We start from the raw sequence: 27458 nt of genomic DNA on the forward strand, positions 1-27458 counted from the left end.
GAAATCAGAGAATCTTCTGTAACTGTGAAACTAATCGAGAGAACGTTCTCTGACCGTCACCGAAGGAAAACAGACACCAAACACAAGATTCACATTAAATCTGAGAGAATGGGGCTAGCTCTGGAACAAGAAAGGTTTTACTCACTCAGGACTTTAATTAGGGCTTTTGGACAGTTGGACATTTCGTCATTACAGTCTACACCTGAAGGTATACACGTGTGGATTCCCGAATTATCATAATTCACCCGTATTGAAGCTTCGTCACCAAATTTTCCTTTGGTACAATTCAACGTCTTCTCTTTCTTATCATAACTGATCAGCGGAGAAGAATCTGCAAAGTTAACACGAGATCAGATGATTGTCGATTGATCAAGTCAAAATACTAATATGATTCTGAAAAAGCAAAAACAGTCCAGTGCTGTGTGAAAACACTGAAGGAACAGCTGAAGATGAATCTTACCATCCGGTCTCACAGCCGTCAGCAGACAGAAGAACACAAACACACGTCCGTCCATCTCTCAGAGAGCTGCTATTATTAATAACCTCTTCTGTGTCTGTAGATCATAAACACTTTCATCATTAGACAGACACCATCATCTCCAACTACCTCAGTCTGACCCAACTCCAACAAAACATTTCACAAACACAACCCAACTTTCTAAAGTTTGCCTTCACATGCTGAAATTAACAAAGACCTTCAGCTTCAGCTCTGAAATATGTGCTTCTTATGATTAAATTATGCACTTAATATCACTTTAAAATAACATTCAGCTCATTAATGCTTGTTAATATACAGATATTAAACTAAACTAACAATTACCAACTTTTAAAGCATTTATTAATCTATGAACAAAAGTATAGTCATAAACTCTTTTTAGACCTTATAGTAAAGTGTTGACAAAAAAAGGTGAAACTATTTATTAATATCAGATTACATTCAAATCTAGAATTATATAATAAAAGAAAGTTAGTTAAAGCTGTAAGTGAAAGATGAAGTTTAACACAGACCTGAGACGATGTAGATGTCGAGTGACTTTAGACGAGACGAGCGGAAAACTCGATGATGAACCGGAAGTCAGAAACCGACACGACGCGATCTGTAGCTCGACTTAACACAGATCATCTGAAATAAATCACGAGTTCAAATGAAGAAATGACGCTCAGAAGGTCAAACTCATCCTAATATTAACTAACGTTGGATAAAAAGCTCAATTAAAATCAATTTAGGCCTAAAAGATGCGGTTTCTATTAAAACAGGCCAGATCCGCTCATCAGCTCTGAATATTACTCTCTCTCTCGGTGTATTTTATCCTTATTTCATGCACTTACACACAGTCTGAGATCAATAAGAGCAGAAACGGCAGATGAATGATCTACATTTGACTTCCGGAGCACAAACGGAAGACCACAAACACCTGCGAGAGAACAGCTCTCTCCTGAAGCCGAGAATACACTTCGACATCACTGATGATGATATCTTCCATCTTTACAGCTTCTGACATCGATCACAATAACTGTGCTTTAGTGATGTGGATACTGAGAAGACTCTTTGACTGTTGATCTTTAGGTCTGAGACGCTTAAATGTCTTAAAGTTTCAGTCAAGCTGTCTTCTCAGTTTTCTAGAAAGGGTCTAATCTTTGGTTTAATAATGGAAGATGTACATACTGAATATTATTTTCATTTGGGGCCAAATTTATATTCATAACATAGGCCGACAAGGCCATTGTTTTCTGTTTTTCAAAAGCTCTTTTGGATGTATTGTAAATCTGTGAGACTGTAAAAAAAAAATATAAAAAACTGGAAAAGACTGTTTAGTTGAAAAAAATATGAGTAGACTCTATTTTGTAAATCTTTTTCTTTCTGTTTTCTCTCATTTTGATCTGTGCTCTGTTCTTTAGGATCTTCTTATGATTGTATTTGTGTTTTCTTCCAATAAAACAGAGAGAGAAACTCTGACACACACTGGACTGTGCGATCAATATGATTTATTGAGGTATTTCATCATATGACTAATAATACACACAAACGAGATAATACTTAACTAGTACTACTCAAGCTCAGGTTAACTAGTAGCGCCTCCTGCTGGATGGAAACACAGTGACATGCGTTATTTTATAGATTTGTATGTACAAATTCATAATGAGCTTTACAAATATACTTACAGTAAATATACATATGCATATGATCATAACACCATACCAACAATATGCTTTATATTCATTTAAATATATAGATTTTTCACATATTTATCTCATATATCTGACGATTTACTGAACATTCCTTAATATTAAACAATATAACACAGCATTCCATATAGCAGCAAAGAACTGTGGGTAAATACCGAGGAAAGCACGTATGTACAGTCTGTCGATGTCACACATGTCACATACAGTGATGGTCAGTCAAACGGTTTGTACGAATCATTCGTGATCTGATTTACTTCAGTTCACACTGATTCCCTCTAGATGCATTTCAGAGATTCGTCATTACAGACTATAAATATTTTCTATAAATGTTAACATTCCCAATCAGTTCAAAACATCCGGTTTTTAAAAATGTTATATTTTGGTTCTGTGAACTTTAAGGAAATGTTACATTTTAGAATTCTGCAAACTTGTGAACGTTACTTTTTAATGTTCTCTGAATCATCTGAGGCAAATAATTAGTTACATTTGAAAAAGTTAGATGATGTCCAACTGAAATGTTTCATAAAAATGTTTAATAAACAACGTATAAATATTGTTTTGAGAAAGCCAGAAAACTGAAAGAACATTTCTTCATAACTAACTCTGAGAACATGATCAGAGATGAAGATATTAATGAGCAAGTGATTCTGAATGAACTACAGATCCCATGATTCCCTGTGTTTGATGGAACTGAATCAGTCTGTGACTCTTTTTCTCTGATTTCGCAAACGTTTCAGGAATCATCATCACCAATGCTACAATTAACTAAAGTAGCCTCTGAATGGTGTTTCCATAGTAACAGTGGTTTTTTTTTTGATCAGGGGATTATGGGTAATGTAGTTCTTCAGCAGGACACTGTCAGTCAATCACGTCGAGATCTCAGATATGAGGCTTGATGTCTGAGAGATTCATCAGTCTCGGCAAGGCGTGAGGTCAGAGGTCAGCCGTAGTTCATCACGGCTCTGTTTGTGTGTGTGAATCAGAGCCAGATCTCGTCGCTGCTGGTGCTGCTGACTTTATAGATGTAGCCGACCATCGGATAGCGAGCGAACCCTGCGGAGACACAGAATAACATCAACACACACCTACAGAGCCATCTCCACAGACTCCTGAGCTTCAGCTGCACGTCAGTCACAGATATATAATCTATTGCGACAGATCACGCAAACATGCAAAACACTCTCAAAGCCACACGTCTGGATCTGTGGAGTGAGGAACAGGAACACAAGATTAATTCTACAGCACATTTCTACACGCCGCTAGTTTCAGTTTCACTTAAATTACTCTTATTATAAATGCTGTTTCAAGCGAATGCAACTTTTATAAATACTTTAAATTATCTTTTACTTTTATAATTTCATTTAATGCCTAACTAATTTTGTAAAGTGTTTGTCATAATCATCATAAATTTGTCTAGATAGTTTTTATACTAAAATGGAAGGGGAGGTATCCAAAGCACATCAACTGGTCACTGGGGTTCCTCAGGGATCGGTTCTTGGACCCCCTCTCTTCTGTGCTTCTAGTAATTTAATGCGTATATATTTTAAAGCATTATTGAAAATGCAAATCACCTGATTTTTGGCCCGAAATCAACGATTCACAATAAAAAAAAATCCAAGTTTCAAGATTGAGCGGAAAACGAGCGAGCGGTTACAGCCTTAGTGGTGACCTCTGACCTCGGGCGGCGTAGGCTGCAGACAGGTCCTCCTCCTCGTCCTCGGCTCGTCTCCTCTCCAGTGTGTTGGGTCTGGAGCTCTGTCCTGAAACACGGCAGGAGTCAGAGACGGGCCCCGGAGCCGAGCGGAGCTCAGCGAGGATCACACTCACCCTTACAGAGCGCTCGGTCCTCGTTCAGCTGCACGTGTGACGGCAGAGACATGTTCTCCCGCGGCAGATACACGCTGTTCTCACTGCACACACACACACACACACACACATCAGATCAGCTCACCCAATAACAGCAGCATTAGCAGTGAACGCTGAGGAGCGGCGCACCGTTTGCTGGAGAGACGCACTGCAGGCTCCTCTGAAAACAACACACAGTATCAGAGATCAGCTCACAGAAACACTGTACATGTACAGAGAGCTTCAGAGAGTCAGTGTGCTGGGATCATGTACCGAGGGCTTTGGTTTTGTCCTTCTGAAGGAGGAGGAACACCATCAGGGTGAAGATGAGGAGGGTGATGAAGCCGGCGACACCACCCGTCACGATCCCAAACACCGGCACCTCCACACGCGACTGCAGGAACTCTGGAGGAACACGCATTTATCTGATCAAAAATACAGTGGAAATACTGAAATAGTATTCTAATATAAAACATCTGTTTTCTGTGTGAATCTGTGTTAAAGTGTAATTTATTTCTGTGATGCTCCGCTGTATTTTCAGCATCCTTCCTCCAGTCTTCAGTGTCACATGATCTTCAGAAATCAGAATAATATTATGGTCACTTTCATACTATTAAATGTGTAATTTATTTAAATAATTGGTACTCAAAAATACTAGTAATAAATAGTGATGGGTGTGCTCGACACACTTAACGAAACCTTAACGAATCTCGAACTAAAAATCATCAAACTATTAAAGTCACGTGTCTTTATGTCGTAACTATTTCGAAATGTTTCGAAATTTTAACATTTCACCACTAGGGGGACATCGCTCTGAAGCCTTTTAATTGACTTCTAATAAAAAGAAGTGAAGTGAAGTGACATTCAGCCAAGTATGGTGACCCATACTCAGAATTTGTGCTCTGCATTTAACCCATCCGAAATGCACACACACAGAGCAGTGAACACACACACACACACACTGTGAGCACACACCCGGAGCAGTGTTCATCATTTATGCTGCGGCGCCCGGGGAGCAGTTGGGGGTTCGATGCCTTGCTCAAGGGCATCTAAGTCGTGGTATTGAAGGTGGAGACAGAACTGTACATGCACTCCCCTCACCTACAATTCCGTCCAGCCCGAGACTAGAACCCACAACCCTTCGATTGGGAGTCCAACCCTCTAACCATTAGGCCACGACTTCCCCAGAACATATAGGCCACAAGAGGATAACCATACATGTCAGGGGTAATACAGATGTACATAGATATATAAATAAATACATAAATAAAGACAGAAATGATTAATCAACACTCGTCTGATTCGCTGTAAAGGTTGTTTCAGATCAACAAGTGACCACTAGGTGTAAGTGACCACCTGTGAGTGTGAGGTTGCTGTGGGCGGAGCCGAGGCTGTTGTTGGCGTTCACGGTGATGTTTCCTGATAGGCTGCTGAGTGTGAGCTGCAGGCTGTGATTGGTCAGCCAGGGTAAGCTGCGCGAGTCCAGGATGAGGAAGTCGGAGCTGTTGGCCAGCAGCTGACCGGACTGATCCACCCAGCGGATGGTGGCGGGGGGGTTGGAGCGAACCAAAGCGAAGAGAATGAGGGCGAGGCCTGGGTCCGAGCTCTGGCTGTAGTGAGCGTCCACACGCAGGATCTCTGGACGGACTGAAACACAACTCTACTCAACTCTCTATCGCCATCTGTGGCCACAACACACAACTGCATGCTGCTTACAGACAAAATTTGAATATTACATAAATTTACATTTATATTTTATAATTATATAATATAATAACCAGTTTTGTTAATATTATAACTTCAATAAAACATTTTCATCTTATTTTAATTTATATTAATGTATAACATTATTATCATTAAAGGGTTGGAACAACATGATGGTGAGTAAATGATAAAAATTTACATTTTTGGGTGAACTATCACTTTAATATACAACTTTCTTCTTATTATTATAATTTGCAATATTTAAAACCAAAAATAATTCTTAAGGAAACCGCGCGCAGCTCTGGTGTTTGATTATGGACTCACACTGGACGTTGAGCGTGACGCTGGCGTTGTAGCTCTCTCCTCTGGTGGGGTTTCGTGCCGCACACACCAGCTCTCGGTCCCAGCGCTTCGGCTTCAGTGTGAACGTGCTGTTGCGCTCCGATCCGTATTGAAGCGTTCCAGAATCCTGCGATGATGTCATCACCAGACGCCCCGCCCCCCGGCGGCCCGTCACCTCGCTCTGCCTCTCACCGTTCAGGTACCAGGTGAGCAGGGGCGGGGCTTGAGCATCCCAGCCCTCTGATTGGCAGCTGAAGTGGTGAGTGATGTTCTCCTGTACAGTAACCGACGAGGTCCGCTGTCCGTCAATTTTGGGCGCGGGGTCAATGGATGCTGTCAGAGAGAAACAAAGTCAACCACAACTTGGAAACTTGTGAGTGGGTGTATGTGTGTGTGTGTTTGAGTGCATGTGTTTATTTGGTCTTACCTGAACAGGCCCAGGACAAGGTGTGAAAGAATAAAGCAGACAGACGCGTCCTCTGCCTCAAACACACACGGGGCATAGTCACCTACACACACACACACACACACACACACACACACACACAGGAGAATCTCAGACAATCAACTGACACACAAATCTACTGAGCGTCTGTTATCTCATGTGAACGAAGCAGTGGATCCTTCAGACTGGCGTGTGTGATTGAGATGCATCAGCAACACAAAACACAGTGTTTCCAGTGTGATGCTGACATGCAGAATCATCATCTCACAGCTGCAGAACACACACACACAGATACTGCACATATGATGCACATCACATAAATCACACACATTCAAGTGTTTTACCTCTGTGCACAGACGCTGCTGACTCTGACCGGTTGAGGAGCCATTCAGAACACACACACAAATACACACTCACTCACACACGCACACACACACACACACACACACACACACACACACACACACACACACACACACACGCTCAAATGGCAGGCCGTTTTAACATTTATTCCTTAACATACTAGTACCTATTTCAATGCTACTAGTACTTATTTTGAGATCCTAGTATCTATTCCATTAGGTACTACAGTTTATTCTTTACGTTCTTCGTATTTATTTATTTATTAAAAGTATTACTTTAAGTATTGTTATAATTCAAAAAGCTACCAGTGCCTAAAAAGCAATCACTAGAAGCTAAAAAATAAAAACTAGCACTAACCTAAACCTAACCCTACCTAACAGAACTACTACTAGCTAAAAATACGTACTAGCAGCATGAAAACGCTTACTAGCACGTTTTATGTATTAAATGTTAAAAGGGCTTGCCATACGCAGAATGATCTGAGCTCGACTCGTCAGGTCTGCTGAACCTCTGCAGTGCAGATTCACATTCAGACACGAGCAGCTGCACACAGAACTCACGACGAAGAAAAGCATATTTTGATTGATTCCTCGGTGCAAAAACACGCAATGCATGAAACCAGACGCTAACAATCACTTTCTCTGTATAACTTCAGAATCAGTCCTGAGGTAAAGACGGGTAAACTTTCCCTCGACATTTATTCAGAGCCTCTCCATCGTTACTTTCTCAGAACTAATGTCCATATAACATTCACTCAAAGTTAAGAACAAAGGTTCTTCCAGTAGCATTAATATGATGATTGTTCAGTGTCATCTGGTCTTTACTAATGTTCATAAAGCGTTAGCAAAAAACATTAACACTTTATTTTTTATATCCTTCTTACACGTTTACATTTATTATTACAATAAACAATGAATAATTACATGCAAGTAACTCTTATCCTGACCCATATAGTAAGTACAGGTAGTTAATTAATATAACTCAGTACTTGCAGTGTTGGGGGTAAAGCATTATACACATAACATAAGTTACATAATCTGATTACTTTTCAATGTACAAGAAAATATCGGAGTTACTTTGTTTCCATGTGTTGAGTGATAGCTCTGGTGTTGCCATGGTGACAGAGATCCGGAGTCAGTGCAGAGTGTTGTGTGTGAACATGATCTCACTGTAGTTCTAGACTAAATATGAACATGTTTATTCAAAAACAGATTCTGTTCCTCAAATAATGTTGAATAACACAAATATCCTTCATGTATGTAATACAATTGTATTAACCAAAGTCTCTGCTGTTGACCTTCGATTATTAATTTAAATCAAATTAATTAAATCTTTAAGATTTGCGGTTCGTTTAGTTGTTGCTGAAGAGCAATGAACTTTCTTCTTTTGTGTCCTGTTCAGAATGGCAGCACTTCAGCGTGACTTTACATTTCCTTGGGAATGAACCCAGGCTTTTACATTTGCCATTACTAGAACCTTTTTAATATTAAACAACCCAGATGAGAAAAAGTAACGCAAAAGTGGCATAATGCATTACTTTCCATGAACAAGTAAAGAAATATTGTAATGCATTACTTTTAAAAGTATCTTTCCCCAACACTGCTTAAATGTATAACTACACTGTAACAAGGACCATGTGATACCGCGGTACTGCTGCTGAAAGAACACACACACACCTCTGTCATAGTCATTTCTTTATTTATATATATATTTATTATTTCTCTCAGTTTGTTTGGAATCTTTTTTAAACCATTGTTGTTGCACTTTAGTATTTTTCCAAAAACATAAAGCCAAAAAAAAAAAAATAAACAAAAGAAAAGAAAATGACAAAGCTGTATGAAGGGAAAGAGGGAGGAGCGTGAGATGATGGACAGAAGGAGGAAGAGGAGGATGATGCTCTCTTCATCACAGACTCGCGCCGTCTCTCCTCAGACGATCACGTGACAGTTATTGGATTGGTCGGACTGAGACGAAACGGCGTCTTTAAACTCTGAGAGAGACGTGATGAAGCGTCCGTCCGTTTGGTGAAAAACATCGACATGACATCAGAACAGAAATAAAACTGCAAAAATCAACAATATACAAAAGCTTTTCTAACAACATCCACAAAAATAACCGATAAAGCTCTGAAACAGAAAAGAAGATGGCCCATGAGCAGGATCTGTGAAACTACCCACAATGCACCTGTCATCAGACGAACGGATGGACGGAATGAAGGAGGAGAACGAGAAACGGAGGAAGAGCGAAACCGAAAGGAAAGTCACAAAAACTGAAAGTGCAAAAATCACCGCGAGTAAACAAACACGGCTGTTCTCTTGCAACACAGAACGGTTTTAATAATAATCGTCATTCTTTTAATAATGTCATAACCATAAAACGTCTTTTACAGAAAACAAGAACAATAATGATCATAATTCCTACAGAACATTAGCCATAAAAATGCGTTAAAAATAAAAAAACAGAAGTGAAGAGAGTGTAGAGCGAGTGAGAGTCGGCCGTCCCGGCGGAAGAGTCGATCGTGACCGGAATGATCCGCCGCGGCGCAGGCTTCACGTGAAATACTTTGGGTTTGTGGCGTTTGGTAAAGATGTCGTCTCGTGTGTGTGTGTGTGTGTGTGTAAGACTCTGTGTTTGTCTTGTACATCGGAGTGCGCGACAGCGCTGCTATGGCAACGGTAAGAGGGGTTTGGGTGCGGGAGGGGCGGATGATTATTGGGCTGCAGCCAATCGGAGACGCTCCCAGTGGAAGAGGAAGCTGAGAGCTCCGCCCCCTGCGTGCAGGCCACACCCACGACACCCCGACAGACAGACGATGAGGATTTGGCATGACAGCACAACACAGCAGACGGATATGAGCTTTATACAGCAAATACACCCCTGAGAGAGAAAAACACAAACAAACACGAGTGTTAAAGTTACAGACGGAGTATCAGTTATATAAGGTGATGTTGTGAAGTCTGATAGCCCCGCCCCCTCCAGCATGCCACTCCATTTTCAGTTAAAGTGCTTGTTCACTCAAAAATATAAATTCACCCTCATGTCATTTCAAACCCTTTAAGACCTTCGTTCATCTTCTGAACACAAATGAAGAAATTTTTATGAAATCCGAGAGCTCAAGGGAAGAACCCTTGATGTTGACTGTGGATTGAGTGAGTAATAAATGACAAGAATTTTTACTTTTTGTGTGAACTAACCCTTAAGTGTATGAACTGGGACGCGCCTTCTAAAAATATTTAGGCAATATATTAACACAATAACGCAAACTGATGTGATTAACACTTCTGAAGATGAAAAACCATCCAATACATCCATGGACATGAGTTTGGCATTTGTTGTTAGTAGATTAAAACCATGTGAGTCCATCATTTGTGTTGTGCAGTGGTGTACGTGGAAAAACAGTGGCAATAATAATCAAACTTCTTAGCTAATATCAGAAAAATGAAAATGACGTGTCAATGGGAGTGAAACGTTTTGCCTGAGCTGTGTGAACATCTCACTTTTGACCTTTATTCCTATAGGGCTTTATATGATACAGATGGTTTCAGAGCAGTGTCAGTAATAAACAGGAAAATAAGAGAATCAGAGACGGAAACTCAACTGTGTTTCAGTTCTGATTCTAAAGATAACAGTGTTGTTATTGAGATCAGTTCAGTGTGGATTCAGTCTTTGCTTTATTATTGGTGCACATGTAAACAACAGGTTACACTTAATTTTAAGGTGTCATTGTTAGTGTGTTTATACTTAAGTACTGAGTAATATGACATTTCCATAAGAAACTACAGGTGTCTTATGAGATTTTAAAGAGTTGTTTGAGTGAATACCAAAAGAATGTAATTATTTTTCTTATATTATCTCGAAGAACTGCCATTATTCTAAAGTGATTTTTCTCCTGTAAATACTGTACTCCATCCTGTTGTTATGCCATTACTCTCTCTTTCTGTTGATGTATTTGAAAAGTTTTTAACATTTTTCACTGATAAGACTGCTGGAATCAGATCCCAGATTTCATCTATTACTAATGATCTTATTGTACCCTCTGCTCTTCCAAATCAATTGACTTGTTTTACTCCTGTCTCTCTTCCACAGCTCAAAGAAATAATTACGCACACAAAGCCCACTAGGTCTCAATGTGATGTGATTCCTTCTCTTTGATTTAAAGAGGTGGTTAATTCCATCGGTTCATGCATTTGAACTATCATGAATGGTACATTGACATTTGGTGTTGTTCCACCTAGTTTTAAACATGCAGTTATCCTGCCTTTTTATTAAAAAAGCTGGTTTAGACTCCTCTGATATGAATAATTTTCACCCCATTTCAAATGGAAGATATTGGAGATGATTGTGTCTGCACAGCTTAATTATTTAAACATTTCGGATAGATTTCAGTCAGGGTTTAGAACCGGCCATAGTACAGAGTCAGCTCTTTTGAGGGTTACTAATGATATTCTACGTGTTGCTGATTCTTCAAGTTGTGTTGTTCTGTTACTTTTAGATCTTACCGCAGCATTTGACACAGCTAACCACACAATTCTCATTGATCGCCTTAGAGACCATGTCGTATTCAGGGTTTAGCATAAGAATGGTTTTATTCATATTTAAAAGATGGAAATTACTCTTTATCTGTTGCCCCTCTTATGTGTGGGGTTCCTCAGGGCTCAGTCCTGGGACCGGTTTTGTTTTCCCTTTATATGGTCTCTCTAGGATAATTTTTTTTTTAAAACACTCATTCATTATCATTTATATACTTTTGAATCACAAACGTTCATTCCATTGAAATGCAAGGTTCACTCATCAATTTCAATCTCTATGTGAATGTCTGGCTGAGGTTAAGTGTTGGTTAGCTAATAATTTTCTACAACTGAAGTCTGAGTTTAATTTGCTAAAAATGGATGTGTGGATGATGTCACTGACTACATGGGGGTTACTTCCTGGGAAAAATCTTTTTTTTTATTTCTAAATTTGATCGTCGAATTAATTCCGTTGTTAAAAATAGTTTTTTCGTTCTTAGATCTAAGTTGGTCTATCCTTTTCTTTTGAGGACTTTTTTTTTTGAGGAAGTTGTGCATGCTTTTGAGTCATCTTGTATGGATTATGCATTGTATCTAGAATGTTTTATGCTTGATTTTATTCGTATTTTTAATTTAGTCATCCTGTACGGCACTTTGGCCTCCACATCATGGTCTTGAAAGTGCTTTATAAATACATTTAAAGTTCTGATTAACTACATGTACTTACTGTGTGGGTAGGGTTTGGCTTTGGGTTACTTGCATGTTATAATGCATAATTAATTGTTTTTATAACTGTAAATACATGAAACCTATGTAACAAAGACACCTTCAAATAGAGTGTTACCAAACAACGATAGTCATTGTATCCTGATTTGTTTATAAAATCAATAATGAAGGTGTGTACCTGTGTTCACTAGACCCCGGCCTGCTCCACGCTGTACTGCAGATCCGGGGGTTTGTAGCTTAGCAGCATGTCACTGGTGCAGGAGGAAGGGTAGCACGCGGCGGGGTGAACGTCTGCCTCCACGTCACACACTGAACACACACACAACACCATCAGTGTGCGAGAGAACGTGTGTGTGTGTGTGTGTGGGTGTAGTACGTTTACACACCTGACCCCTCCCTCTGCTGCAGCTGCTGGCTTCCTGTCAGAGACGATTGGCTGAGAATGTCAGACATGCGGGCGGAGCTTAGCGCCTTGCCAGCCAATAAGCTCATTCCAGACATGGGCTCCGCCTGTTCCTACAAAAACAAGAGGTCGGGAGGTCAGCACAGGAACTGTGTCTCTCACACACACACACTCTCACATACAGTCAAACAACCTCACACTCTCTCACTTACTCTCTAACACACACACACTCTGTCTCACACTCACTCACTCTGTCTCACTCTCACACACACTCACTCTGTCTCACTCTCACACTCACACACACATACGTAAGCGTCGTCGCAGGTCTGGATGGTGTGGTGTCTCTGTAATGATGCTCGTGGTCTGTAAGTGTCTCCCTGTGCGGCGCGTGAGCTGTAGCCGTTGTGATCTCCCTCCATCACCCGACACTCTGCAGCATCAGCACACGCCTCTGAGACACAAATCACACACTCATTCAATGGGTTTGTAGTGCAACATTATTTTCATGACAATTAAACACTTCATAATTATATGATATAAAAATCCAGACAAAAGTAAGGAATAATTACGATTTAAAAAAAATTCTTCCGCTCACAAAAGCTGGATTTATTTGATCAAAATACAGCAAAAACAGTAATATTGTGACATTGACAGCCAATCAGAATAAATCCTGCTATAAGGTTTTTTAATGAGAATTTAAAGCGGCTGATATTGTTATCTTTATAGTTATCGTTCTTAGTAAAAACAGAACTTAAAGCTCTACCTGACTTAAACTGTAAGTGTGTGAGTGCAGTGTGTACCTCTGGCTGCCGTGCTGCTGTGCATGTAGGCGTGTCTGTGGTTGGGGGAGGAGCCAAGGGGCGGAGCCAACATCTCATGTGCCTCAGCGCAGGGGGCGGTGGCTTTGGCCAGCAGGCCCTCATGATAGGCCGGCATCTCATCCTCCTCCATGCTCTCCGACTGAGGGGCGGGGCACTCGGGCAGGGTTCTGATCTGGAGCAGGTGATGGTAGTGCTGAGGGGGCGGGGCCTGTGGAGGGGCGGGGTCTAAGCTCTCAGTCGCTTGGCTGAGTTGCTGCAGCATCAGCATTTCCCCATAGTCCTGTGGGTTGGTAGGCGGAGCCACTGTGGATGTGGCCATAGTGCCAGGGGGCGGAGCCGAACGGAGGCTCTGGCGTTTGAGCAGCGCGGCGAGGTCCTGCGGAGGCAGGCGAGGGTCAGCGTGACCCGTGAGCGAGTGGCGAGGCGAGAGCAGGCCCTGCAGGGTCGGTGTGACGTGTTGCTGAGCCGGACGATACTCCAGCGGCGTGGGAGAAAGCAGAGCCTGCTGCAGTGCAGACGGATAGCCCTGATAGCCCTCCAGCCCCGGCACCTTCAGCGACGCCCCCTGCAGGTAGGGGTTATAGGTGCCGATGACGCCGCTCACCCCCTCACCGAACATGTGCGGGGTAAACTGCTCATACATAGCAGTGTGGAAGCGACTTAAGCTGCGACTGCAACACAATCAAACACACGAGCACGACTGAGACCACAGGCTCTAATTAACATAACCACACCCCTACTATCATTATGTGGGAGGAGTCTGGTCTGATCTGACTCCTCCCCTCTAGCTCTTGTTTACATGGACAGGAGTAATCTAATAATTGACCTTATTCTAAATAAGACAATATTATGATTAAAGTGTTCACATGAGTTGCTTTTAGAATATTCCTCTCATGTTCAGTTGTACATGTTGTAGTACACAGATCGATTATCGGCACATTATTACGCCCCCATGTGATGCCATCCAACGTCCACTCCAGAATTTGACATACATAGTTCATCTTCGTTATGATGCCATATACAGTTTCATTTTTAATTTACTGAAAGCTTCAAGTGCAGTTAATTATTTGTTAAGCTATACGTGCAAACAGACGACGTTGAAGCCATTCGCTTTTGTTTGTCATCAAACGGTTGAACACGGTCATGTGTGTATCCTGTTGCAAAATGTGTTCTACATGATGGTAATGGTGTGATTAAGGTGTGTACTCCACATCTTAATTTTTCTTTGAGTATGACATTAGCTGGATTAAAGTCACCAAAAATCTCTGTTTGCATGGTATATTCGTAATCAGAGTATTGTCTTAATCGTGTTAAAATCGGATTGTTGTCCATGTAAACGCACTGAGTTTTCTAAAGTCAACATGAAACACTGATGTAAGGACTTTCAAATACAAAATTTCTAATATTAGTTGGTTTTTGTTTTGTTTTTTTTAAGATACACATTCAAACGCAGAAGCTGTGCATTCACATGTTTATGTCCGGAGGTGTGAGATAATACAGATTTTGTTAGAAAGGCATCACTGCTGTGTTGTTAATTCAGATAATGTTGGAGGACTAGAGTGAATACAGCAGCTGTCTGTTGAAGAGCTTTCTCATATTACTGATCCACCTCTATATTCATGCACTTTTGCACAATCCACAGGGAGTTATTATAATTTACAGTCGAAAAATGTAAAAGGACATTCCTCATCAGCTGATTTAGTCTTAATTCTGATTTCTGTTTTGGCAGCGGCTATTTAAATTAAGCAAAAATAGCCATAGATTCTATTTACACTGTTAAAATAACATGATTTTCTGCTATTTATATTACTTATTGCAATTTAGGTGGCAATTAACTGCATCCCCGTATTGCAGAACATTACAAAATAATATGCAATAATGACATTTTGAGAGTAAATTATAATTTTAATTAAAATTATTAAATGGATGCCATGTTATTCGGGCGATGAGGTTTGAAAAGGGAGAAGAAATAAAGTTTGCAAAAGCTGTATTTGAACTCGGGTCAATCGCTTCACTGCCACTGGATCTGTCATAACATGCTCTTCTTTGTAGTGTAGACCAGCCCAATCACAGTTTGGTGTTAGTGTAAATAGCCTCTGCCAACAAGGATATTTGCACTTAGAGTAAATAGACACTCCATTTTTTTTTATTGCAGTGAATTGTAAATGTAAAATAGAACAATTAATAATTTTCAATTTTAACACTATTTTACTAAAGTTATTTTATTATAATTTTTAAATCAATCTGTAAACTTGTATCATCGCTACTGCATGGTAAAGTTCCATGAACCACAGCTGATGCTTTTTACTGTACATTTCAGATTTTTTTTTTTACAGTGAATGCTGATTACATGTTGACTTTAAAACACATAATTTATCTGCTAACAGAACTGAGCATCTACTCCTCATCGTCCCGTCTCAGATCCGCTGGAGTTCAGATCTCCAGTGACCCAACACAGGACGCTCATCTACTGCTAGCACTGGACATCAGAGTCTCTCAGTACCTCAGCGTCCGGCGCTCAATCGTCTGGACTGAAACACCGTCTTCTGGGAGAATCTCGCAATATTTACACAAATCATTTCCACAACAGATGCATTTAAAACATCTACAAGCACTAAAAATGCTGAACTGCATTTAAACAAAAATAAACAACACTGAATTAAAATAAACTATAAAAACATTTTAAAAAACAAAAATAAAAGCACAAAACAAACGAACGGACAGAGCGATCTTGAAGCGTTTCTGTAGCGCTCGCATCACCTGTGAGTTTCTGCGTTATCTGCGCTCAGCTGCTTCCCCAGAACTCTGTGAGTGGGCGTGGCTAGGAAGCCCTGCCGCTGGGCTCCGCCCCCCAGCTCCACCTCTTGCACCTGAATGGTCACCTGCTGCTGTGCGAGTGTGCGGGCAGAGCCTGGCGGAGGCTGCTGATTGGACATCGCCATGCGGGGGAGGCTGGTGGGGGGAGGGCTGGCGCTGGGAGACTGATAGAGGGCGGAGCCATGCTGGAACTGAACTGCTGTTGGCCCACCTGTGGGAGGAGCTTAACACATCAGTGTCACGATCGACTGCATGTCTATCACACGACTGCTACCGCTGACTGACACTGACCGTGTGCCTGCATCATCCCCTGACTCCCCGGAGGAGGACTCTGATTGGCTGGCCTGAAGAGGTGGTTGTTGGGATGCGTAGGAGGAGGACTGGAGGGCTGAATACGCAACCTGAGAGAGAAAGAAGCACAGCTATCAGCATCTGTCCTTCAGTGAGTGTGTGTCAATGAGTGAGTGTGTATGCGAGAGAGTGTGTGAGTCTCTGAGTGAGTGAGTGTGTGAGTGTACGTGAGAGAGTGTGTGAGAGTAAGTGCAAGAGTGACAGTGTGTGAGAGTAAGTGCAAGAGAGTAAATGTGTGAGTGGGTGTGAAAGTGTGAAACAGTGAGTGTGAATGTGTGAAATCGTCTGCAAGAGTGAGTGTGTGTGCGAGAGTCTGAGCAAGAGTGTGTGAGAGTAAGTGCAAGAGAGTATGTGTGTGAGTGTGCGTGCAAGTGTGTCAGAGTGAGTGTGAATGTGTGAAACTGTCTGCAAGAGTGAGTGTGTGCAAGTGTGAGCAAGAGTGTGTGTGTGTGTGTGTGTGTGTGTATGCTTGCGAGAGTGTGTGAGTGTAAGTGCAAGAGATTGAGTGTGCATGCAAGAATGTGAGTGTGAGTCGGAGTGTGAGTCTGTGTGTGTGTGTGCAAGAGTGTATGTGTGTGTGTGTGAGTGTGTGTGTATGAGTGTGCGTGTGTGTGCAAGATTGTGAGTGTGTGTGTGTGTGTGTGTGTGTGAGTGTGCAAGAGTATGTGTGTGTGTGGGTGTGCGTGAGTGTGTGTGCAAGATTGTGAGTGTGTGTGTGTGTGTGTGAGTGTGCAAGAGTGAGTCTGTGTGTGAGTGTAAGAGAGTGAGAGTCAGTGTATGCAAGAGTGTGAGTGTGTGAGATTGTGTTTGCGAGGGTGCGTGTGTGCAAAAGTGTGTGAGTGCAACTGTGTGAAAGTGAATGTGAGTGTGTGAGTCAGTGAGTGTGTGTGTGAGTCTGTGAATCTGTGTGGTAGTGAGTGAGAGTGAGTGTGAGATTGTATGCGCGAGAGTGTGTGTGTGTGCAAGAGTGTGAGCAAGAGTGAGTGAGAGTAAGTGCAAGAGAGTAAAAGTGTGAGTGTGCGTGCAAGTGTGTCAGAGTGAGTGTGAATGTCTGAAACTGTCTGCAAGAGCGTGTGTGTGCGAGAGTGTGAGCAAGAGTGTGTGTGTGAGTATGCGTGCTAGAGTGTGTGAGAGTAAGTGCAAGAGAGAGAGTGTGTGAGTGTGCGTGCAAGAATGTGAGTGTGATTCAGTATGTGTGCAAGTGTATGTGTGAGTGTGTGTGCAAGATTGTGAGAGTGTGTGTGTGTGTGAGAGAGTGCAAGAGAGTGAGTGTGTGTGCAAGAGTGTGTGAGAGTCAAGAATGAGATTGTGTTTGCGAGTGTGTGTGTGTGTGTGTGTGTGCGCAAAAGTGTATGAGTGAGTGCAAGTGTGTAAGTGAATGTGAGTGAGTGTGCGAGTGAGTCATTGAGTGTGTGTGTGTGTGAGTGTGAATCTGTGTGGTGTGTGCTAGTGTGTGAGAGTGAATGTGAGATTGTATGTAGCAGTGTGTTTGCGAGTGTGTGTGTGCAAAAGTGTGTGAGTGCAAGTGTGTGAATGTGTGAGTAAGAGTGTGTGTGAATGTGTGAAACTGTCTGCAAGAGTGAGTGTGTGCGAGTGAGCAAGAGTGTATGTGTGAGTATGCGTGCTAGAGTGTGTGAGAGTAAGTGCAAGAGAGTGAGTGTGTGAAAGTGCAAGAGAGTAAACGTGTGAGTGTGCGTGCAAGTGTGTCAGAGTGAGTGTGAATGTGTGAAACTGTCTGCAAGAGTGTGTGTGTGCGAGAGTGTGAGCAAGAGTGTGTGTGTGAGTATGCGTGCTAAAGTGTGTGAGTAAGTGCAAAAGAGTGAGTGTGTTAGAGTAAGTGCAAGAGAGTGAGTGTGTGTGTCTGTGAGCATGTGTGTGAATGTGTGAGTAAGAGTGTGTGAATGTGTGAAACTGTCTGCAAGAGTGTGTGCGAGTGTGAGCAAGAGTGTGTGTGTGAGTATGCGTGCGAGAGTGTGAGTGTAAGTGCAAGAGATTGAGTGTGCATGCAAGAATGTGAGTGTGAGTCTGTGTGTGTGTGTGTGTGTGTGTGCAAGAGTGTATGTGTGTGCGTGAGTGTATGTGTGTGCGTGCGTGAGTGTGTGCAAGATTGAGTATGTGTGTGTAAGAGTGAGTCTGTGTGTGTGAGTGCAAGAGAGTGAGTGTGTGTGCAAGAGAGTGAGAGTCAGTGTATGCAAGAGTGTGAGTGTGTGAGATTGTGTTTGCGAGTGTGTGTGTGTGCAAAAGTGTGTGAGTGCAAGTGTGTGAGAGTGAATGTGAGTGAGTCAGTGAGTGTGTGTGTGAGTCTGAATCTGTGTGGTAGTGTGTGAGATTGAGTGTGAGATTGTATGCGCGAGATTGTGTGTGTGTGTGTGTGTACAATAGTGTGAGTGCGTTAGAATGAATGTGAGTGTGTGTGCGAAAGTGTGTGTGAGCGCTAATCTGTGAATCTGTGTGTGTGAGAGTGCGAGTGTCTGAGCGCGAGTCTGTGAATGTGTGTCTGTGAACGTGTGTGTGTGTGTGTGAGAAACTGTCTTCAAGAGTGAGCGTGTGAGCAAGAGTGTGTGAGAGTAAGTGCAAGAGAGTAAACGTGTGAGTGTGCGTGCAAGTGTGTCAGAGTGTGAATGTCTGAAACTGTCTGCAAGAGCGAGTGTGTGCAAGTGTGTGTGTGAGTATGCGTGCTAGAGTGTGTGAGAGTAAGTGCAAGAGAGAGTGTGTGAGTGTGCGTGCAAAAATGTGAGTGTGATTCAGTATGTGTGCAAGTGTATGTGTGTGCGTGAGTATGTGTGTGTGTGTGTGAGAGAGAGAGTGCAAGAGAGTGAGTGTGTGTGCAAGAGTGTGTGAGAGTCAGAGTGTGTGCAAGAATGTGTGTGAGATTGTGTTTGCGAGTGTGTGTGTGTGTGTGTGTGTGTGTGTGCAAAAGTGTATGAGTGAGTGCAAGTGTGTAAGTGAATGTGAGTGAGTGTCGGAGTGAGTCATTGAGTGTGTATGTGTGTGAGTGTGAATCTGTGTGGTGTGTGCTAGTGTGAGAGTGAATGTGAGATTGTATGTAGCAGTGTGTTTGCGAGTGTGTGTGCAAAAGTGTCTGAGTGCAAGTGTGTGAATGTGTGAGTAAGAGTGTGTGTGAATGTGTGAAACTGTCTGCAAGAGTGAGTGTGTGCGAGTGTGAGCAAAAGTGTATGTGTGAGTATGCGTGCTAGAGTGTGTAAGTGCAAGAGAGTGAGTGTGTGAAAGTGCAAGAGAGTAAACGTGAGTGTGCGTGCAAGTGTGTCAGAGTGAGTGTGAATGTGTGAAACTGTCTGCAAGAGTGTGTGTGCGAGAGTGTGAGCAAGAGAGTGTGTGTGAGTATGCGTGCTAAAGTGTGTGAGTAAGTGCAAAAGAGTGAGTGTGTTAGAGTAAGTGCAAGAGAGTGAGTGTGTGAGTGTGCGTGCAAGAGTGTGAGTGTGAGTCAGTGTTTGTGCAAGTGTATGTTTGAGTGTGTGTGTGTGTGTGTGTGTGTGAGAGAGAGAGTGAGTGAGTGTGTGCAAGAGTGTGTGTGAGTCAGAGTGTGTGCAAGAGTGTGAGTGTGTGAGATTGTGAGTGTGTGTGCAAAAGTGTGTGTGAGTGCAAGTGTGTGAGTGAATGTGAGTGTGTGTATGAGTGAGTGAGTGTGTGTGAATCTGTGTGGTGTGTGCTAGTGTGTGAGAGTGAATGTGAGATTTTATGTGCGAGTGTGTTTGAGTGTGTGTGTGTGTAAAAGTGAGTGTGTGAGTGTACAATAGTGTGAGTGCGAGTGTGTTAGAATGAATGTGAGTGTGTGTGCGAAAGTGTGTGTGAGCGCTAATCTGTGAATCTGTGTGTGCGCGAGAGTGTGAGTGTGTGTGGAAGAGTGTGTGAGAGCCTGTGCAAGAGTCTGAGTGTGTGAGCATGAGTGTGTGAATGTGTGTGTCTGTGAGCGTGTGTGAGTGAGTGTGTACTGGTATATATGGTTTATGAGGACACAGATGTGTATAATGTCATGGGTACTACAGCAAAAACATGGTTTATGAGGACACTTAAAATGTTTAAATAACACACAAAACAGTGTTTTCTGTGAGGGGCAGGGTGTGGTTTGTACAGTATAAAAACCATTACGCTTATGGAGAGTCCACATAAACCACAAATGCAAGTGTGTGTGTGTGTGTGTGTGTACCTCTGTAGCTGGTATGTAAGGTGACTGCTGGGGTGGTTTTCTCCATGTCCCAAAGAGAGGGCCTGCAAACAGGAAGTCAACATGGTCACATCCCTTCATAGTCACAGTCAGGAGTGTGTGTGTGTGTGTTTAACCCTATTAAACCGGCTGCTTCATCATCAACATATCAAATCAAATTGCATTAATCTAACAGTAACTGTTCAATTGTTTGTGCTATAGAAATAATTAAAAATTCTCCTGACAGCTGATAACTTTATGGTAATGTACTGATTTCTGAAATAAAATTATTCTCAACTGAAATAACAAAAAATTAATCTCCGCTAGTTACCAAAACACTCTACAGTCAAAAGAAAACAAATCAGAAAAATTGAACAAAGTGACTAATCTGAAGAATGTGAGCAGAGCGGCGTGTGAGAGTGACCTGTATCTGCTGGTGAAGGATCTGCTGCTCCTGCTGGTAGAGAATGTGCTGCTGCTGTGTGTGCTCCATCAGACGCTCGTCCTGCGGAGCTGCGTACATCTTCTGCAGCTGCTCGCACTCCTGCACACACACACACACACACACAGTCAGTATTATGAGAGTTGTATCTGGACGTGGCTCTGAGCTGGAGAAGGCTGGTGTCCGCACCTGTTTGAGCTGTCGGATCAGGCTGTTGTTCTCCAGCTGCATCTTGAAGGCTTGGATGGTGGCGGCTCCGTCTGAGAAGCGTCTGACGGGAGAGAAGCGCTCCATCGGCAGGTGAAGAGTGTTACAGTCTTTATACGACGACCTGAGACACACAAACACTCTCCGTTACACAGACGCCACGCTGGAGTAAAGACAAACCGCTCGCTAAACACACCTCAGTGTGTGGCTACAGCTGCAGCTCTACATGTGCAGAACACACACACACACACACAAACACACTCAACTGGTCTGATTTCAGTTCTTCAGCTTCTGAGAAGATCAGCACAACACTCAAACACAGAAACACCTTCAGACTGAACATCAGCTCACCATCTCACAGATCATTTTACATCAGGTTTCCAGCTAATTGAGTTCATTATGAGTTTTCAGTGAATCTTTCTGTGAAGCTCCTCCGGACATTACTAACATTATTCCTGCAGAATAGAGTGTGTGACCTTTATAAACTCTGTGTGTGACCCTGGAGCTTTACACTGATGTATGGTTTGTCAGGAGGACAATATGTCAATGATAAAAGTAGCTGAGGAGACATCAACATCTTCAATATCTGATCAGAAGTGATCATGTGACCGCAGCCAGAGGTCAAACCTAACACCGTGGGGTCAGAGGTCACGTGAGTGCATGGTCGCTCCGGTCGTCCCGTGTGTGTCCAGCAGGGGGTGCAGTGACCTCACACAGCACTTCCTCCGCAGACAGGAAGCTTCCTGATGTCATTCCTCTCAGGGCTTCTCCATCAGAGCAATGCTTTCACTTACAGCTTTAGATTAACTGCAGCAGCTTACATTTAAACATTTCAAGGGAAACAGAATCACACAAACATTATGTTTTGGATCCTGAACACACAACTTACAAAAAATTAAATAAAGAAGAGTAAAAATAAATATATACATAAATGATATACATAGTAATTTAACCATATAAAGCCTGATTGTTAACATGATCGATCTCCTGGTGTCTTCTGTCTCTGAGGAGAGTTTAGTGTTTGATCAGTCAGATCAGTCATCTTCTAGTGTAACTGTACAAGCGTCCAGCTTCAGCTCGACTCAGATCTCTCCTGATTGTGATCAAGTAAAGGTCAGGATAAGGTCAGTAATATCTCCAGATGAACTCTTCCTGGACTGAAGCAGCTCAGCTTTACTTGATTCTCCATCAATCATGTTTAAGAGTCTCAAATCTGATCCTCAGGATCTTTTGAGGAACTTTACTTTCACTGTTCCTCAGCGGAGGAATGATCTTCACAAGCCTCCAGAACATCTCACATCTTCTGAGGAGCCTTGATTTCTTCAGCTCTCCATCACTGTGTTATATGTGCGGATCATTTACATCTCGACACATTACTGGAGATATAGAGCACAGACTCATGTTTATTCAATTCTGGACCTCGTTACGATCAAAGCTGACCATCCCTGAACTAGTGTGTGTGTGTGTGTGTGTGTATGTATGTTAGTGTGTGTGAGTGTATGATGTGAGTGTGTGTGTGTATAGGTGTGTGTGTGTGTGTATAGGTGAGTGTGAATAGGTGTGTGTGTGTGTGTGTGTGTGTATGTGAGTGTGTGTATAGGTGTGTGTGTGTGTGTATGTGAGTGTGTGTATAGGTGTGTGTGAGTGTGTGTTCAGCCCTCACCGGCTGTGCTGCTCAGGGCTCCAGCCCCTCTGCCGGTTTCTCTGTGTTTCTGCCGAGAGCTCGGGGCCCGTGCCGTGTGTCGTGTGCCGCTTGGAACTGTTCGCCAAATACCTGAACCACAGGAAGCAGCACGGATCAGCGCTCTGATTGGCCGCCTCCAGCCTCCGGAGGGACACACACCCAGTCGGCACACAGAATCAGAGCTCGCCCCACCGCTAGCTTTAGCAAAGCCATTAGACAAAAGCAAAGCCACAGAAGGGAAGTCTGCCATCGTTTGGCACGAGAGAGAGAGGTCAGAGGTCACTAGCGGAACTCTGGAGGATTTAGAGTCATTTTAGAAAGTGATGCTGATGGACAGACAGAGACAGAAAGAGACCCCCAGAGCTCAAAGCAGCGCTGCAGTGTTTAGTGTGTCCCTGAGAGAGACCCGCGGCTCCCAGCGCAGCACAGCAGCTCACACACACACACACACACACACAGCAGCTCACACACACACACACACACACACACACACAGCAGCTCACACACAAACACACAGACACACAGCAGCTCACACACACACACACACACACACACACACAGCAGCTCACACACACACACACACACACACACACACAGCAGCTCACACACACACACACACACACACACACACACACAGCAGCTCACACACAAACACACAGACACACAGCAGCTCACACACACAGACACAGCAGCTCACACACACACACACACACACACACACACACACACAGCAGCTCACACACAGCAGCTCACACACACACACACACACACACACACACACACACTGCTGTACCTCTGAACAGCCTCCGGATCAGGCTCGGCGTCGGACCCCTCCTCATCCACCGGAGCCACGTCCAGGATCGGATGCTGACGAACACAGAGACATGCGTCAGAGCAATACTTTAGACTACTGCATTATTAATCTGAACCTCTGATATTATAGTAATGTATGAGCTGACAGATTGTTTGAAGTAATGTAGCTGATATACAGCCAAACGAATCAGAGTCGAATGTGCTGATCTGATGAACGAGACGTCACTGTGCTGATGAATGTCACGTGTGATCATGAACGCAGTACATCATGCTCAGCTGTGAGAAACAGGAGGATTGTGGGATAGTCTCACCGGGCTGGTGACCAGCGGCGACTGACCGCGCGGTCTCTTCAACAGCTGCTGCGCGTGAAGCTGGATGTTGGCTCCTCCATCAGACGCCCGGCGGCCCAGAGGACCCATGCCATTCAGCAGCTGCAGGGTGGGCGGCTGCAGGAGAGACTGTTCCTGCACACATCACACATCAGGTGATCTCAGGGTCAGCCGGTGGCCCAGCTGATGTGTGTGTGTGTGTGTGTGCTTTACCTTGTACTCCAGCTGCTGCGTGGGCTGCAGGTTCGGGGTCGGCATCAGATGCATCTGTGCCATGGTGGGCACCAGCGGAGGGAAGGGCGGCTGAGGGGCCACACGCGGAAACCCAGGAGCCAGTTTCTGAAGATCCTCCTGAAGCTCAGCCCTGACAAACACACACAACATCAGTGCTGGGGGAAGGTGGGAGGGGTCTAGAGTGAACTGGGAGGGGCTTGACTTAGGTGGGAGGGGTTTTAAGTGGGTTGCGATTGGCTTCAGTTAGATGGGGCAGATTTTGAGGAGAACTAGGAGGGCTTTAGTTAGGTGGGAGGGGTTAGGACAAACTGGGAGGGACTTTAGTTAAGTGGGAGGGATTTAGGGCAAACTGGGAGGGACTTTAGTTAGATGGGAGGGGTTAGGACAAACTGGGAGGCACTTTAGTTGAGGGGGAGGGATTTAGGGCAAACTGGGAGGGACTTTAGTTAGGTGGGAGGGATTTATGGCAAACTGGGAGGGACTTTAGTTAAGTGGGAGGGATTTATTGTAAACTAGGAGGCACTTTAGTTAAGTGGGAGGGGTTTAGGGTAAACTGGGAGGGACTTTAGTTAAGTGGGAGTGGTTTAGGGTAAACTGGGAGGGACTTTAGTTAAGTGGGAGGGATTTATGGTAAACTAGGAGGCACTTTAGTTAAGTGGGAGGGGTTTAGGGTAAACTGGGAGGGACTTTAGTTAAGTGGGAAGGTTTTAATGGCTTGTTAAGCTGTAGCTCCAGTTGGAGGAAAAGAGAGCAAATAAAAGACAGCAGATACAGAAGCACTGGCTGGGTTGTGCAGTACCTGGGGTCCGGTACACCGACAGTGTGGCGTCTCATGGACAGGTATCGGGCCATTGCCTCTGGACTGGGCTCTTCTCCCTCATCGCTGTCCAGAGCCATCGTCCCGTCCGTCTGAAACACATACACACACACACACACACACACAGGGTCAAAAACAATCCATTCTGCATCCTCACACTCCAGACTGATTTATTCTCACTGACTGTGAGCTGAAAGCAGTGTTGCACTCACCTCAACGATCTGATTCTCTGGGTTTATGAGCTGAACCTGTGGTACAGTCATACTGACAGTGTTACTCTGATCCTGCTGGACACACACAAACACACGTGATGAAGCAGATCAACCAAGTCAAGTCAAGTCTACTTTATTCATTTAGTGCTTTCAACAATACTAGCTTTCTTTTAATCTAGCCGTCATTTCAATTTTAATTCTGATCCACATTCTGGCTGCCTGTACTGAAACTAATCCCTTTCGTAAGTGATTTCAGAACAAATAAAGAAAACAAAAAATGACTATCAGAAAACACTATCACATAACCAGAATCCTCTCACAACCCCACGATCCCTTTCCTCTAGAATCATCGTTAGTTCTGCAGAAGCCCACAGCTTTGCTTCAACACAGTATGTAAATGAGGCACTCTGCAGCTCATGCATATTCCTCTCATCAGGAATCAAAGGTTGCTAATGGTAACAGCACACACCTGCACTGTGTTGAGCGTGTAAAGGGGGCGTGGAGTGGGCGGAGCAACACACAGGTTCTTGTGCCGCTTGAGTTTGTCAGACAGCAGGCTGTAGGTGGCGCTGTAGTGATCGTATGCGTCCGTGTGCAGAGACTGAAAGGAGAAACACAACCACATGAATGTTCCAGAAGAGCTGATCTGAATGAAGGAGCGATGGGTGTGTGTGGGTGTGTGAGCGTGTGTGTGTGTGCGCGTGTCACCTGTAAGGTCCGCTCACGGTCGAAGCCCATCTCTGACATGGCCATCAGAATCTGCTCGTTAATTAACTCTGTTTCTCTCTCCACCTTCACCTGCTCACATTCTGCTATCAGCTGATAGAGGCACAGGCAAATCAGCAACATTTCTACACATCGTTAACTGAAATACTGCTTCAGGCCTAAGAACAGCTGAACTGCAAGCATCACGTGTGTGTATTGAGTGTTTTTGTGCTTGTGTGTGTGACTGACTCTGTCAAACTCAGGGTCGGGGTCTCCTTGTCTCATCCACTTGTTCTTACAGATCTGCTCCATTGAAAGCCGTCGACTGGGCTCCAGAACCAACATGTGTCTGATCAGATACTCACAGTCTGAAACACACAAACACACATCAGTCATGTGTTGTGGCTCAGCAAGGCAAGTATCTGTGTTTGTTTGTGTGTGTGTGTGTGAGAGATTGTGAGTATGCAAGTCTGTGTGTGTTAGTGTTTTTTTTAAAGTATGCATCTGAGTACGTGAAAGTGATTGTTAAAGAGTAAATCTGTGCGAGAATGAGTCTATGTGAGTGTGTATGAAAGTGAGTCCCTGCACAAGAGTGAGTTTGTGTGAGTGTGAGTCTGTGCTCGAGAGTGAGTCCGTGTGAGTGTGCATGAGTGAGTCTTTACACAAGAGTGAGTCTGTAAACGAGAGTGTGTACATGAGAGTGAGTTTACGAGTGAGGCTGTGTGCACTAAAGTGAGTCCGTATGAGTGTGAGTCTTTATGCACGACAGTGAGTCTTGTGTGCAAGAGAATGAGTCCGTGTGAGTGTGAACGAGAGTGAGTTTACGAGTGAGGCTGTGTGAGTGTTTACGAGAGTAAGTCTGTGTGCACGAGAGTGAGTCTGTGTGAATGTATATGAGAGTGAGTCTGTGTGCAAGAGAGTTAGTCCGTGTGAGTGTTTACGAGAGTAAGTCTGTGTGCACGAGAGGGAGTCTGTGTGAATGTGTATGAGAGTGAGTCTGAGTGCAAGAGTGAATCTGTGTGAGAGTGTACGAGAATGAGTCCGTGTGAGTGTGTATGAGAGTGAGTCTGTGTGTGATTCTGTGTGAGTGTTTACAAGAGTGAGTCCGTGTGTATGAGAGTGAGTCTGTTTGAGTGCACCAGAGTGACTCTGTGTGTGTGTGTGTGTGCACAAGTCTGTGTGAGTGTGCACGAGAGGGAGTCTGTGTGAGTGAGTCTGTTTGAGTGTACGAGAGTGAGTCTGTGTGCGTGTGTGTGTGCACAAGTCCATGTGAGTGTGTAAGAGATTGAGACTGTGTGTGTGAGTCTGTGTGAGTGTGCACGAGAGTGAGTCTGTGTG

At 43.6% G+C, this 27458-nt stretch overlaps 4 protein-coding genes across 7 annotated transcripts in view; all 4 read right to left on the minus strand.

The window, feature by feature from the left end:
- Nucleotides 1-1274, minus strand: part of LOC113114682 (T-cell surface glycoprotein CD3 gamma chain-like) — a 3254-nt gene extending 1980 nt beyond the window's left edge. The window contains exons 1-3 of the mRNA XM_026281601.1: nucleotides 1009-1274; nucleotides 461-554; nucleotides 146-331 (exon numbers count right to left, since the gene is read on the minus strand). Of these exons, the coding sequence (XP_026137386.1) occupies nucleotides 146-331; nucleotides 461-515 (241 nt within the window). The 5' untranslated portion in view covers nucleotides 516-554; nucleotides 1009-1274. The remainder of the gene's footprint in view (nucleotides 1-145; nucleotides 332-460; nucleotides 555-1008) is intronic.
- Nucleotides 1-27458, minus strand: part of LOC113114651 (leucine-rich repeat and fibronectin type III domain-containing protein 1-like) — a 680315-nt gene that overhangs the window by 87634 nt on the left and 565223 nt on the right. The window lies entirely within an intron of this gene.
- Nucleotides 1975-6971, minus strand: LOC113114661 (transmembrane protein 25). The gene is made up of 9 exons (XM_026281574.1): nucleotides 6868-6971; nucleotides 6506-6587; nucleotides 6061-6411; nucleotides 5389-5679; nucleotides 4306-4437; nucleotides 4183-4213; nucleotides 4015-4097; nucleotides 3864-3947; nucleotides 1975-3240 (listed from the first exon to the last, which is right to left on the minus strand). The coding sequence occupies exons 2-9, from the start codon at nucleotides 6579-6581 to the stop codon at nucleotides 3167-3169; spliced, it is 1122 nt and encodes a 373-aa protein (XP_026137359.1). The 5' UTR covers nucleotides 6582-6587; nucleotides 6868-6971; the 3' UTR covers nucleotides 1975-3166.
- Nucleotides 8613-27458, minus strand: part of LOC113114647 (serine/threonine-protein kinase SIK3 homolog) — a 33419-nt gene continuing 14573 nt past the window's right edge. Inside the window, exons 7-25 of one of the 3 annotated variants that reach the window (XM_026281551.1) lie at nucleotides 26370-26488; nucleotides 26124-26234; nucleotides 25885-26016; nucleotides 25416-25487; nucleotides 25186-25295; nucleotides 24366-24516; nucleotides 24135-24287; nucleotides 23804-23877; nucleotides 22990-23100; nucleotides 21309-21450; nucleotides 21102-21221; nucleotides 20681-20742; nucleotides 16453-16562; nucleotides 16105-16372; nucleotides 13324-14015; nucleotides 12832-12974; nucleotides 12507-12636; nucleotides 12299-12429; nucleotides 8613-9763 (exon numbers count right to left, since the gene is read on the minus strand). In XM_026281551.1, coding sequence (XP_026137336.1) covers nucleotides 12308-12429; nucleotides 12507-12636; nucleotides 12832-12974; nucleotides 13324-14015; nucleotides 16105-16372; nucleotides 16453-16562; nucleotides 20681-20742; nucleotides 21102-21221; nucleotides 21309-21450; nucleotides 22990-23100; nucleotides 23804-23877; nucleotides 24135-24287; nucleotides 24366-24516; nucleotides 25186-25295; nucleotides 25416-25487; nucleotides 25885-26016; nucleotides 26124-26234; nucleotides 26370-26488 — 2822 coding nt within the window. In that variant the 3' untranslated portion in view covers nucleotides 8613-9763; nucleotides 12299-12307. Of the gene's footprint in view, nucleotides 9764-12298; nucleotides 12430-12506; nucleotides 12637-12831; nucleotides 12975-13323; nucleotides 14016-16104; nucleotides 16373-16452; nucleotides 16563-20680; nucleotides 20743-21101; nucleotides 21222-21308; nucleotides 21451-22989; nucleotides 23101-23803; nucleotides 23878-24134; nucleotides 24288-24365; nucleotides 24517-25185; nucleotides 25296-25415; nucleotides 25491-25884; nucleotides 26017-26123; nucleotides 26235-26369; nucleotides 26489-27458 lie in introns of all 3 variants that reach the window. The other 2 variants (XM_026281550.1, XM_026281552.1) reach the window with 2 other exon arrangements.

The sequence above is a fragment of the Carassius auratus genome, chromosome 15 (assembly GCF_003368295.1).
Source record: "Carassius auratus strain Wakin chromosome 15, ASM336829v1, whole genome shotgun sequence".
Lineage (NCBI taxonomy): Eukaryota > Metazoa > Chordata > Actinopteri > Cypriniformes > Cyprinidae > Carassius > Carassius auratus.